This window comes from Acanthopagrus latus, chromosome 22, assembly GCF_904848185.1.
Source record: "Acanthopagrus latus isolate v.2019 chromosome 22, fAcaLat1.1, whole genome shotgun sequence".
Lineage (NCBI taxonomy): Eukaryota > Metazoa > Chordata > Actinopteri > Spariformes > Sparidae > Acanthopagrus > Acanthopagrus latus.
The window spans coordinates 5555974-5570066 of record NC_051060.1 but is presented as its reverse complement, the minus strand read 5'-3'; the positions used below and the strand labels follow the sequence as shown (position 1 = coordinate 5570066).

The 14093-nt window shown below is 41.9% G+C and overlaps 1 protein-coding gene across 1 annotated transcript in view; it reads right to left on the bottom strand.

Annotated features, from left to right (window-relative positions):
* cfap61 (cilia and flagella associated protein 61) overlaps positions 1–14093 on the bottom strand; it is a 34165-nt gene that overhangs the window by 4220 nt on the left and 15852 nt on the right. The window contains exons 17-21 of the mRNA XM_037085973.1: positions 9486–9578; positions 7637–7805; positions 7349–7526; positions 3456–3751; positions 1722–2049 (exon numbers count right to left, since the gene is read on the bottom strand). Coding sequence (XP_036941868.1) covers positions 1722–2049; positions 3456–3751; positions 7349–7526; positions 7637–7805; positions 9486–9578 — 1064 coding nt within the window. The remainder of the gene's footprint in view (positions 1–1721; positions 2050–3455; positions 3752–7348; positions 7527–7636; positions 7806–9485; positions 9579–14093) is intronic.

Genomic DNA, 14093 nt, shown 5'->3' with positions numbered 1-14093 from the left:
CATGCCATCTAGTTCCATTACACTGGAGAGAGGGCAGACCCCTCTAAATCCAATTCCTCCAAAACTTGGCAAATCACACCAAAACAATCTAGATGGGTACATAGCAACACAGCAAAGAGGAAAAGCAAAGGATTTCGATTTTGGGGTGAACTGTGTCTTAACAATTTTAAAAATACAGTGAAAGCAGCAGCTACTTTGCTGTCTGAAAGCAACTGGTCGAAAAATGTGAAGAACAATTTATGATCTATGGAAGGAATGTCAAAGATTCGCTGGTTCCAGCTTCTGAAATGTAAGAGTTTGCTGCTTTTCATGGGGTGGAATATCTTAGGACAGGAAGTGTTTGTCAGACCAGACAAGAATTTGAAGAAGCCACTTCTTATACTATATTTACAAAGACTTGGTGATCGATATCTTTAACCATCAAAGACCCAGACAGATGGTGGGGCTTAAAAATAGCTATGGTTCCAAATGGTAAACTCATGTAAAGTGGAGTTTCTCTGCTTTTTAGCGGTATCATCTTCAGCGGTTATCTTGTTGGGCGCCAAGGGACTCTGTAATGAACGCATTACACCATCATGCTCTGCAGCATTGATTTGTCAAGGAAATCCAGAGTGTTTCTCTGGGCTAACAAGGAATGTTTGAATGTTTGCTATCTTATTTGTTCCTGTTTAATGGATGATTTAGTTCTTTACAAAAAAAAAAGTACATTTTGCTTCAGTGTCCCTAATAATCTCTCTATTTACTCTCTGAACTTTTCTGGACACAGCTATAGTACATAAAATAAACGATTACACCTGAAAAAGGTCCAGGATAATAATAAATGGCTGTTACTTGATTAAGAAATTAAGGAAAAAATCACATGGAAGTCTTAAACATCAGAGTACATCCATTAAAATAATAAAACTAAACATCCTCATGTCCTGACGTTTGTAAAAATATCATGAAGGAGCTTTTATCAGAGGAAGAATATTCAAATAGTTTTTCTGTTCCAGTGCTGAACCAAGAACTGTGACAACAACAGATCATAATGTGCATTTCACTGTTAGCGTCCACCCACGGAGGAGAAGAGATGTGAAGCAATGAACTCAGATTGCAGGCGGTGATGTGGCATCCGTGTTCTCCCTGAACACTGAAAAGTTCACGTGTGTTTCATCCCTGCGAGATGGGCGAAGCAGAGTGGCTGTTGTGTTTATGTAACCCGTGGAGTGGCCTTGGTTACTGCGTGAATGCGCAGCAGCACAATGCGCCATTGTTATGCTCCGCTATGGTTTGAGTGTCCGCCACAATAACATCGGCTGTGGGTGGGTGGGTGAAAGATTGGAAAATGTTCCACAAAAAAAACATAATGAGAAAATATTGGCAGTGCAAATTCTCTCAGATAAAAAAGCAGAGGAAAACACGGAGGGAAGGGAAGAGGAGAGTGTCGAGGCAAACTGACAGCCTCCGAGAGCATGGAAACCTCTGCTGACATCTGCTGATGAACATGGAGGAATTCTGTAATTGTGATGAGACTTCTCAACATTTAAAATTAAATAATCAAGGGGGATGAGTTGGTTTGGGTCCAGGGCTCGAGAGGTAGCATTTTTTTCCTCATTCATTCTCTGGATGAATCATCACAACAAACAAACAACAAAGCGTGTTCACTTCCTTTGGTCTAATGCACACTGGAGATATCTGCTCAGGCATTCGGATGAATGTCTACTGATGATAACAGTTCAGACCTTGAATCTTGGCTTGTTTGTAGAGTGGAACAAGACGATCCGCTCCAGGTGGAGGCTCGTCCGCAGGCTCCTGCGTCGGGTCGAAGAGCGGCAGCAACATGGCTGCCAGCTCTTGACCCACTTCCTTCGAGTTGAAGTTGGCCTGCGACCACTCGTCTGTGTAGTAGCTGCGGGAGTATTTGGTGAGCGGACCGGCACCACAAATGGCTTCATCGCTGGTGTGGAAAGATGCGTTTATGACGAGTCTGCTGTCGAAGACAAGGAAGGAGTTGTTGATGCTCTCGAAGGCGTCGTAGTCGACTCCTTTATTGGAGAGGTTGATGAACACCTGAGAGGAGGGAATGAAAAAAAGGGAATGCTTTCTCGTGATTACAGGATCAAAGTCTTAACGTCGCTGTTTTTCATTACATCAAAGCATGTGCTTAAGCAATAGTTTAATAGCACTTATTAATGTACTGAATTGACAATTAATGTTACATGAGAAAATTGATACCGTACTAATTTTCTGTCAGTTGAATATTTATCAATTTGGTAACTTCTTGACATCTCACTTCATCACCATGTCACACATTTGCATAAATCTATTTTCGCAGTAGAAGTGAAACTAACTGGAAGCTGAAAACACAAGAGCAGCCCAGAGACATGTTGAGCAGTGCTGGCTCAGGCATGTGTGAGCTGACCAATCAGTATTCAGGAGGGGCGCCTTAAAGAGACAGGAGCTAGTCAGAGCGTTTCAGACACAGGGGCACTAGACAGTATGAGAAAACCGATGTGTAGTAACCTACCTATTCTAGTAGTAACCCAAAATAAAATTATGAACCTGAAAATGAGTGTAATACATCTCCTTTAAATCCTTGATTATCTAATTTGTGCAAACACAATGATGTAGATTTTACAATTATGGATTGGACTTGTCATTGTCCATAATGATATCATTGCACTCAAACAATACACTTTCCTGCAATTTTTTCACATCAGGGCATATTAGACAACATACACACCAATAAAAATATATCTGTGATAGGCTGATAAAAGCCAATAATAGTGGCTCAGAGATATGTTGGTTGGGCTCTTGGTTTTGTTATGTGAAATGAGATTTGTGCTCAACAATTGCCAGACTTCCTGGAGTTTCTGCTGGTTGCCAGCGAGCCTTACCGTGACGATGACTATTCCTGGCCAAGAAAAATATTTCAGCCATGGATGGCGTTAAGAAATCTGGATACAGCGCCACCACTCAGCCTCGCTGCTAATTTGGATTGAACACCCTGCACCCCACTCGCAGGAATTCTCAGCAGAACACATTGTGTGAAATCTTGGACTTATTTCTCCTCTTCAGAAGATATTTGCTCAGCCAACATTTTGAATGTTTTGGAACCTGCTTGGTATGATACTACATACATGCAGATTATACAGCGCTTCTGTTCTAATCTAAAATACAAGATAAAAAAAATCTGTAGGATCCTGTCTTACTGTCTGAAACAATGAAAACGGGAAACACACCAAAAATCATTTTGTGTTTGACAAACAGTCTGCTTCCAGGAGGGAAATTAACATCAAACCAACAGCCTCAAGCTGCTGAATTCAGCCGGTTGTTTGTGAGCTTTTCAGCTCCACCAGACCCTCTGGCCACTCACCCACCATTGTTTGGAGCATATTTCCTTTTGTTGAAAGTAATAACTGACTGGGTAAGCAGTGAAATCATCCAGTGGATTTTAAAAAGGAACTTTGACTCACTCCACACTGCAGATGAAGAGGCTCTGCGTCGGTGCTGAATGACACAGATGTGAGAGGATCGGGATGTTCGTCTCCGTGGTTCATCTGGGCCAGCATGCAGTCATGGTGGACCTGGACCTCGGCCTTCGACATGGCTGTCACCACAGCCTTCTCGACATTAGGGTCGCTAAAGCAGGAGGCGGCGGGCTCAGGAGGTGTGAGGACCAGGTGGATACGATTTCCCTGGACACCGAGGCTCAGCAAAGTCTCCACAGTGGTGAAGACATCGATGCTGTTTCCATAGACAACGGCATTATCTGGAGTAACACAAGGAAGAAACCTTTAGGAGAGTGTTTTTATCTTATTTCTAAACTGAGTGAGTGCAGGCAAAGACACTAATGTAACTTAATAACAATCAATCTACTACTGTTCACTCTTCCAGAACTATTTTGGACCAAAGTGGTAGATATCTTCCTCAAATCAGAACTGCAACAATTCAATTGGCTTTCAACTATTACATTAATCAGCTACTATTTTGATAATCAATTAATTGGTTTGAGTAAATTTGAGGGAACAATAAAAATCTCTGATTCCAGCTTCTTAAATGTGAATAAGTTTCTGGTTTATTTCCTCCTCCGTGACACTACTGAATATCCTTTGGTTGTGGACCTAACAAAACATTTCAGGACGTCATCTTGGGCTTTGATCAACGTTTTTTCTTACATTTTATAGACAAAATAATGGTTAATCAACAATGAAAACAGTCCTTCAGCCCGACCCTGAATCAATCAACCCTGAGTGATACATCATGCTTTTAACAGGACTTTCTTATGCACTAAGAGATACATTGTACATATATATACAGTGACAATAAAGCCATATTCTATTCTATTTTGGATTATTTTTTCTTATTTAAAGTGCTCTCGTGGTTATTTCAATGCTAGAGTGTATGTTGGCAATGTACATTTCTGCATGTTCTGGCTGGATTTAGGCACAACAACCACTTGGTTAGGAAAAACATCCTGTCTTTTGTCTGAGAGTATGTGCCCCTCGTTTCTCACTGATTATATTTCAGTTAAAACACAATGCCTGGAGCTGCAGGGTCATCATGCCAGTCGCGTCACCATGAACTGAGATTTCATATGTGCATACATTTCCTGCATGAGTACTTCTACATGTTTTTGTTAATGCTTGAGGTCATTTAGTGTTGGTTATAAAGCAGATCACTTAACCAATAGAAACACATAACAACAAGATGTTATCATTATTTAATATAGATGTTTTCCATTTAGCTCAGAATGTGGGCGGTATTTTTTCAGCTTGTCAGATGGGCTGCTAAAAGAACCCCTCTCCAGTATGTGAAAACATTGTGGAATGGGTGGAACTCCAACGGCAGAGATTCATTGGCAAGTAGGTTGTTAATCCCGTGCAGAGGTTGACAGTGAAACACAGGGTGCAGAGATTGCATTCATTTCCTATCATTCCTCTGTATATTGTTAGCTAAATATAGCTATAGAATATATAAGATTTCTCCATGAAAATGTCTGGAAACGACCAGACTTTTGTTCTGAACTTTGTTGAGTGGTGTGCTTTCATTATTCCAAAAGGCTTACAACAGTCCTCACAGTCATATAAACACAAGCAAAATGGCAATCACAAACGTTTGCGCTAACTGGGTTATCTTGGATTAGGGGTTGTGGATTTGTTTTTTCTGACATCTCACAACTCAATGCTGAAATTTCTTCAAGACGGAACGGTAACAGCAGCCTTGACCTCTTTTGGCAGCATGTAAGTGGTGCTCCTTGTCGTGTTTTTGAGTTTCTAGCAGTTCCACCTGACAGAGACATTTCCCCTTCAAGGCCCAAATATATTACCAAGTATATCACAAAAAGAGAGATGGAAGAGAGAGAAATCAATGCAGGATTTGTATTTGTGATTAAACACTGTTACATTACATTATGTTTAGGAGTCGATGTAACAGAGTAGACCAGAATTGGTGTTTGCTTGAACTGGCTGCTGTTGGGAGTCTCTGTCCATGGTGCTGAAGGAGAGGAGCGCTGCTGCTCCTGAGCATCAAGGCCAGCAGAACACAACTTTTCATCTACAGATCTATATTTCACTGCTCGCTTCATCTGCTTCCTCCTTCTACCACTGCTAGAATAATCCAAGAAAACGTGTTTTTATGATTACAAAAAAACGGTCAATGAATTCCCCAGAAAGTGAAGGCACATCGCATTGTTAAGGCACAGATGTTAAAAAGCCTCAGATTCCTGAGACGTGGTCAGTATAAACTAGTCTTCTTTCTAATCAAGTAGCGGCTGATATAAAAGCTTTGTAATGAAGGAGTGAGCCTTGATAATTTCTGGAATTTGTTCCCTGTTTCTGGGGACATTGACTGCCCACTTGTGCTTGTACTTGACATCACTGTCAGATCCAAGAAGCTTCCCTCCTCCTCCATTTTTTTAGCAAATGTTTTGACGGTTTTGTTTCTGTTTTTCGATGCATATTCAGATTGCACTAAATCAAAAAAAAATCTAAATGTATCTATGTGTTGACTAACAAAGTGTACATCACAGCCTGATTTATCTTCTTCTTCTGATCCGTTCGGCTCCATTGTTGTCAAAAAAACTATTAAAGGCTATCTCCATCATTTTTTCATTTAAAGTGTGTTTACAGGTCTGGGGGAATATTAGCATTAGAAAGTAGTATGAAGCTTTTGTGGCTCCAGAGTAAGCTACATGTCATTTGATACACTGCCTCCAGTGATGTCACTCAGTTGCATTGTGGGTAATGCAGGCCTTCCTATAACATCTTCAGACTAATTTTGGACCGTTTAAAAACAAATGATCAAAATGGATACAGCAGAACCAGAGATTCCATACAGTTTCTTCAAAATTTTCCACCTACCCACAATGCAATTTAGCCACTGAGTGACATCACCTTAGTTCATTTTCAGATTACACGCAGCTTCCACTGGAACCACAAAAGGCTTTATACAACAAAAGCAAAAGCGAAGACGGAATACGCAACAGAATAATAGAAATATAGAAATGAAATACCACTTTAAATAAAAATAAAAATCAATACTTTATACATATTACACATGCTCATTTTTTACATGTTCTCATGACCAAAGTGGACAATCGCACTTGATTCCACACGCACCATCCTGCTGCCACAAACCAAATATGGACTAATCCACCGCTGAAAATAGTTCCCAAAAAATGTGCTCTTTCCTTCTGTTTGTAAAAAACTACTGTCAGCAGCTGTTTTAGGAAATTACTGAGCCCTTTTAAAAAAAAGGAACTAAACAGAACACTGAAGATTCGTTTATAAATATTTACATATTCAGTAGGAGTCAGTGTGCTCGGAGCCACAGACAGGAAGTTGGTTGGATCAAGAGATGACACATTGCTAGGTTTTATATTTTTTATGGGATTTGTTGTCAAAAAGAAAAATGTCCTTTAAAGACTGTGTTGAGATAGAACAGAAGTGACTGCACTCAAAATATGGTAATAAACAAGGTATCAGCGGGAGTCAATTTGCATTTATTAATGGTTTTCCTTTATGACTGGGATCAACTAATTAGTATGTATAAAAGCCTCATTCTAGATCACTGCACAATTCCTTCAGAGAGCAGATTAATTTTGCCTAATGGCACTGTGTATTTTCTCCTGCTCTGAGCAGCCCGGCTCTCAGAAAGTGATATGATAATGGAAAATGGATGGAAGAGGCCGACCTGATTCACAGAGATGAAAGATTTCTCAGCAGCTAATTAGCTGCTAATTATACCAGGACACTTCAGCGCTGACTGGCTGAGTAATGACACACTACTACAGATTAATTTCAGGCTCTGTGTGTGTGTGTGTGTGTGTGTGCCAAGTGTGTGTGCGTGTGCGTGTGTGATCACTTACCCTCCAGCTCCACAAAGTTGGCACACAGCCAGCGGTGAGCAGCCATGCAGTCGTGGAGGTCGTTGAGGGTGAAGAGGTTGGATGGGACGGGCCCGGTGTACCTGCGATGGGTGGACTGAGTCGGCAGCTGGCTGTTTGTGACGGGCTGGCTCACGTCAACACCAGTAGGACAGGGGACCTACAGTGTCACGCGACACAGATATAATTCAGAATTAACATTTCAGACTACAGTGTCACCAAAAGTGCTTTATGAACAGTTCAGAAACTCTGACGGTCTCATGCGCTCACCCGGTACTGCAGGCCGGTACAGAGGATGAGGTGATCGTAGGGCACCTTCTCACCACCAGACACACGGACATATTTGGACTTCCTGTTGATGCCCACCATCTTCCCAGTCACCACGTTGACGTAGGAATGCAGAGGAAGCCGGGCCAAGTCTCTGCTGCTGTATGCATGACTGTATGAAGTGAAGAAAACTACTGTTGTAATGGCTTTATCATTGCTGACCATGAACATTTTTTTGCTAGTTATTCTAGGTTGTAGCTCGCTACCATTTATTTACTAATTAGCTCACAGCTCAGCTAGCCATGGAGCCAGTGGCCCTAGAGTGTGTGGCTGGACTGAGATGGAGGATCGCAGGGGGAGTCATCATGGGCAACAGGGCTAAGGTGCACCGGGTTTAGCATTGTACGAAGGAACATGGTTAGAGTCAGAACTGGGACTGAACACGGCTTCTGAGACCGAGTCAGTTTGAAGACAAGGAATACAGTACGGAGGGGATTATATGATGAGTGAATGATGCATTCAAGCTTGTTTTAGTTCACTAAAAGAGTAATACTTAAATTTAGACGAGACGGTGTACGGTTGTAATTTGGTGAAGACAAACATTGACATTTTGTGAGTTTATTATCCAACCAAAAGCTAATAGAGCTTCTGAAATGTATCAAAATTGCTGCTTGTATTTATTTCCCAGCTGAAATTATGGGGGTTATCAGACTATCACTATCTTGAGGTACAGAGTGGTATTACAGGAAAGGGCAGACCGGGGCTAGCTGCTAACTTCAATGGCTATCTCTGCAACATAGTACATAGACATCTTTGTCAACCTTGTTGTTTCTTCACCTTCTGTACAAAATGTAAGTTCACTTTTTGAGTATAATTTAAATGCTCACATGCTGCTAGTATGGCTAAATGTTTCCAGAGAAAACTCCTACTTTGTTAATTCCCTTGACGTTTCCTTTAGTGCCACCAACAGGCCGACATTTTTAGTTGTCCAGTGACATATCTCAGCAACATGTCAACAACATCTACAATAAAACAGTATCAATATCTGCTACACTGACACAATTGACACAATTTTTTAACAGACATTTGCAGTTACCAGATGACGAACCCAGCTGACTTTGGAGATATTTGGACAAGATTTGAATTAGGTTCAGAATGAACTGTAAAATTGTAGGTGGTTCTTATGTTTTTCATGTATGACATTCACTTTTCCTGCTGTTATGGCTTATGATTAATTTCCTTCAGACCTCAGCTCACCCCAGCTCCTCAAATAATGATGACGCTTTTGGATTGAAGGTCAGGTCGGTCGCTGCTCTAAAGCATCAGTATTTGACAAGTCAGGAGTGAGACTCAAAAATCAACTTTTCTTACATAAAAGACCTTTAACTGAAATGGAGAACATGCTAAACATCATCATGTTAGCATTGTCATTGCAAGTGTGTTAGCATACTGGTGTTAGCTCACAAATGAGTTGCTAGCATGGTTGCAGACTTACTGTACCGTACTATAAAACAAACAATTAAATGATGAATTTGTGATTTCCTCTCATTTTCACAGTAAATGCAGGGGAAACACTGACATTGTCTTGTGGTGTTTCTTTCATCACAATCTGGAAATCATTCAGGCTAAATTTATATCATTTTGCATATTATATTTGTGCACTTGGGAATTCAAAACTACTGGACAACTTGTTAAACCCTGAAGTAAATTAACGTAGGTGTGATTACTGACTGGATTCTAATAACGTGAAATAGTCACACAGGTTTAACATTCTCATATCTGAGTTATTTAATGTGAGACGGCAGAATATAATTTTCCATTTCCCCGTCTGCTGTTACACTCACTCGCTCACCTTGTGGACAGAAACCCAACGTCCTCGTGGTTACAGTCGCTGGGGAAACCGTGTGTTGAGATGAGGGTCAGGTTGTTGAACCTCAGGTGAGGGCTGCGAGGGAACAAACAAGCATGAGTGCTTTTCTGCAGATCCACTGAATGCATGCTGGAAACGGTGTGAGAGGAATGTTCTCTGCGGAAGGACAAGTTTAGTTTCTGCAACATCCACAGCCCCTTCGTCATCCAGTTCAACAGCATTCAGAAAGTCTGAGTAATGTCAGCCATGTCAAGAGGAAAATAAAGACTATGGAATAAAACTCTCAGCGTTGCTTTATGTAACAGGAAGGTCTGAACGAGACAGGGGCACAGCGATGCGTCTGCAGAGATGCGTGGCCCTTAGCTGCCGCTGCTTATATCATAAGTGCTTATATAAACATTTTAAATGATGAGTTACAAGATCAAGGATTGGGTCACAAGAAAGTTTGTCTCTTCCTAGGTCAGAGAAAGGAATAGCTTAAATAGTGTTTGTAGCCTGGGTGAGGTGAATGACAGAACTTGCACTGCACACCTACAAGTGATTTCACTTCTCCTAGCTGCCTAGAGCTCTTCCCAGTTCTCTGTCGGTGTGAATAGACTGTCTGATTAACATCTCCCTCAGTGTCCTTGTTGCACCTGTTATGATGGAACAAATCACATCTAAATCTTTCAAGGAGTTCGTTTAAAGAATCTGGTATAGCGTACTTTTTCTTCAGTAGTCAGGTACAGGAATCAACCACACACATCTGCGCTATTGGTTGTGGTGCAACATTGTCCGGCTTTATGTCCACTTTATGTTGAACTCCATTTTCAGGCAAGATGTAAATCTGCTTCACCGCTGGATGCAAAAGTTTCATTTGATGTGACTCGGGCAGAAATGTTCACTCCTCCTTACAGTGACAGGAAACCAAATGAAATGCACTGTTACCTCGAATAAAAATAGCAGATTTCTCTGAGCATCAACCTGGGTTCATCAGTGGATGGAGGACTGTGAGGTTCAACTGAAAGAAAATCTGCTTCAGTAGATATCAAAATGTGCAACATGAGAATTAGCTGGTTGAAATCTTCCAGCCCAGTGTTTCATTTGTGCTTCCTGTGCATGAAGAATCCTGAACTGCCCTCCCTCCTGTTGTGTGTTTACTGCCCACAATACACAACGTCCCTTGTGATGCTAATCACCTCCTTTGTGATGGCCCACAGGACATTACACAGCTGATAACAGCAGCTCCAGCTCCTCCGTCCAGTGAATAGCAGACTGTGTACTTCGCAGTGTTCGGCCTTATCACCCTGACGCCTCTGATCGCCTCCTGTGCTGTTCTTATCTCTGCTTCCTGCTAAATTAACGCCCACCGGCAACAGATCTACAGCACCAGACACCGAAACGCTGGTAAACCGGCTGGTTATTATAGGCTGACTGTTGTGTTGTATCACCAGCAGTATGACTGGACAATATGGGGATAAACACTGAAAACTAAACACTGTAAGTTTCTCAACATAAAACCACAGTGAAAAATTTCATGAAGTGAGAATGGAAGGCGAAAAGCCATGTCCTGAGAAGTCGTTGCAAATCCAGCTGGGTGCAGATCCAGACCTTCTGGAGGAATAAACACACCAAGTCACATCAGATTCTGCTCTGATCTGGAGCTGTCTACCAATGGAAGGAGAGCTCAGAGATTTGTTTTTCACTTTGGGGATTCCGATCACTTAACAGTGACCCACAGATGTTGTCAAAGTTTGGCATAGCTGCTCACAATGCTAGTTTCTGCATGCCCTGTCACCATCCATTCGCACCTAATCAGCCAACTCCACCCAGCAAATATCCTGTCTGATTCTGCCTGTCATATCTGCGGATCCATCAGAGACTTTGTTGAGAGACATTTCTGGAATTGTGTTCACCTTGCTAGTCATGTCATTAAATCCTCAATCAACTATTCCAGGTTTCCTGTGCACTGCATTTGTGTCTTAACTCTGCACTTTGCAGAGGTGACCTCCATTGTCATGTGTTTGTGTTCTGTAATGTTGACTCCTGACTGGAGCTGGAGGGGAAAAATATTTTGCTTCATTTCAGTACCGTTACAGAGAAGAGAGGGGGAAAAGAATATAGAACTCTGCTGAGTGCTGAATTTGGTCAGAGGTTGACCTGAATTCAAACAAACAGACACAAACACCCTTGGTCCCTGCCACCACTTGCTATTTTAAAGCTAATATACGGTAAGGTAATCTGGCTGTTTTGGGGTGAACAAAAACTCTTAAACAACCTTTGCTGATCAAAATGATTTGATGTGACACAGGTACACATGTTCACAAGGTGAAGGTTTTTAAGTTTTATTCAGGTTGACGTTTAGTTTTGTTTGCCAACCTTCCTCACTCTCGGACTCTCAAGGAAGTTAAAGCAAAAAATACATTTAATGAAGCCAAGTTTGTTTTTTTTTACTGATTCAATAATCTTTTAGTCATTAAAATGTCAGAAATAGTGAAAAATGCCCATCTGCCAAAGCCAGAGCCTAGGGCGTCATCCTCAAAATCATCTAGCATCAAACTCTTATATCTGAAATCTGTTAAATAACTTTATCAAAATTGTTTATCTGTTGATTGACTAATGGGTTATCTGACAAACTGTTTCTTTGGAAATTATAACACATTGTTACAGAGAGCAAAAATAAAAATGCTGAGGATCTTTATCCAGCAAAATTCCCAGATTTAATGATTGAACGAGACTTTGCAGAAGGATCAAGTAAAGAATCCTCAACTGTCATTATAAAGCCTTGTGTAGTCAGTGGTTTGATCCCTGATTTTGACATCGTCGTGCATCAGACAAAGACTGCCGTCAAACTTTCCTTGTTAATCTGTGCCAGAAGGTGGATTTATGCCGCAGCACTGAGGCATTAAGGCCCATTATTGGTGTCTGGAAGTGACTGAATCAGAAGCTGTGGATTTGCTCTGTTATCAGCCGGTGACAGACGGCCGTGGTGACCCTGCAGCCTGACCGCGGCGAGCAGAGGGCCTCGCCGCCGCAGAGCTCTTTATCTGTCTGACCCCATCCCAGCCAGTAATGGAGTTGGGGGGGGTGGTGGTGCTGGTGCTGCTGGGCTTGATTCAATGAGCGCATAGAAAGCTGTGTCGGGGAGGGGGCGATGGACATTTGGGCAGGGCTGATAAGGGGGGGCCCCCAGCAGGCCGAAACTGACCCATCATTCACCCTCTCAATGCGTCGCCGCCTCACCATTAGTTCAGCGGACACTAACTGCCTCATTAGTCAACTCATTAGTGACAGCAAACACAGATCGCTGCAGCAGATCCCTGACGGGGGGAAACAGTGGAGTGGCTAATTAAGGGGGCCAGCGCTGGCCCCGCTGAATGCCAGGCCTCAGACAGCTGCATGCGCCCGCCCCGGCAGCCACGTCGTGCCAGCCTCACCAGCTCTGAGAGCTGCGAGAACTCATTCGCACAAAACAGTGAGCCCAGTTGCCTGGCAGCTATCGCCTGGTTCTGAATCAGCAGCCCTGCGCTCCTTATTATCTGCCGGAGCAGTTAATCTCACAAAGGCAGGATGAACGCAAACATGTAAGACGTCCGACCCGGAGTCAAGTGACATTTCCAGAGATTGGATTCCTGGAATAAAAGGCGATAAAGAAATAAAGAAGCTTCATTGTCGAGGCTTTTGGTTCACAGTATTTCTCTCAGACGCATCAGAATCTGTGACAAACAGGATCATGAGAACACTTTTCATTTTAACAGCTGTCTGTTAAACCCACACTGTCTCTGTATACTCCACTACACGTAAGGGTTTATTGGCACGTAGAGATAAAAGTGATTGTCTTCCTGTTTGTCTGCTGAAGACATACAGACACTAACTGAAAGATTTAAACTCAGACTGTTTCATGTGCTTGTAAAAGTCCTGCCTGAGCACAGTCTGTAGTCTTGTTCAGCAATGGGTCAAAGCGATGACAACAAAAGGCGTAGTTTGATGAAGATGTGTAGTAGCGTGGGATCATGGGAGTTGCCTTCTTCGACACCGCTTTAAAGGTGCACAGGGTAGTTTTGGGGAACCATTTTTCATCAGAAGGGAAAGATCTTCATTAACTGATTAAAAAAATAATATGCCTAAACAAACTCTCTTTGTTTATCATGACTACTGTTTTACTTTGTTTATATGTGGCGGACCCTGCCACCCTTTGAGCTTCAAACAGTGTTCTCTGGACCTTATTTTTCTCTGACAACAGCTTGTTCATTCACTTGAGAAAACAAGAAAATATTGGTTTGTATTATTACTTCACTAACATTGTAAATATTGAAATTCTGAGTTTGAATTTCTTGTCCAAACACAGTGCATAATGTACTGTTATTGTTCACAGTACTCATAAAAAAGACCTGGACCAATTACAATGCTTCCCAAAGGTTCATAGTAGAGATGTACAGTAAATCTTCAAATAAAGGTCACAAGTTTACAGTTTCATTTCAAATAATAGTGCAGTAATTCCCCAAAACTGTTGCTCGATCTAGTTTTTGACCAAATGCTCCTCAAACGGAAAGAAACAGCACATCTGATGGGGACTATTTTCAGTGGCGGATTAATGCGGATTTGGTGGTA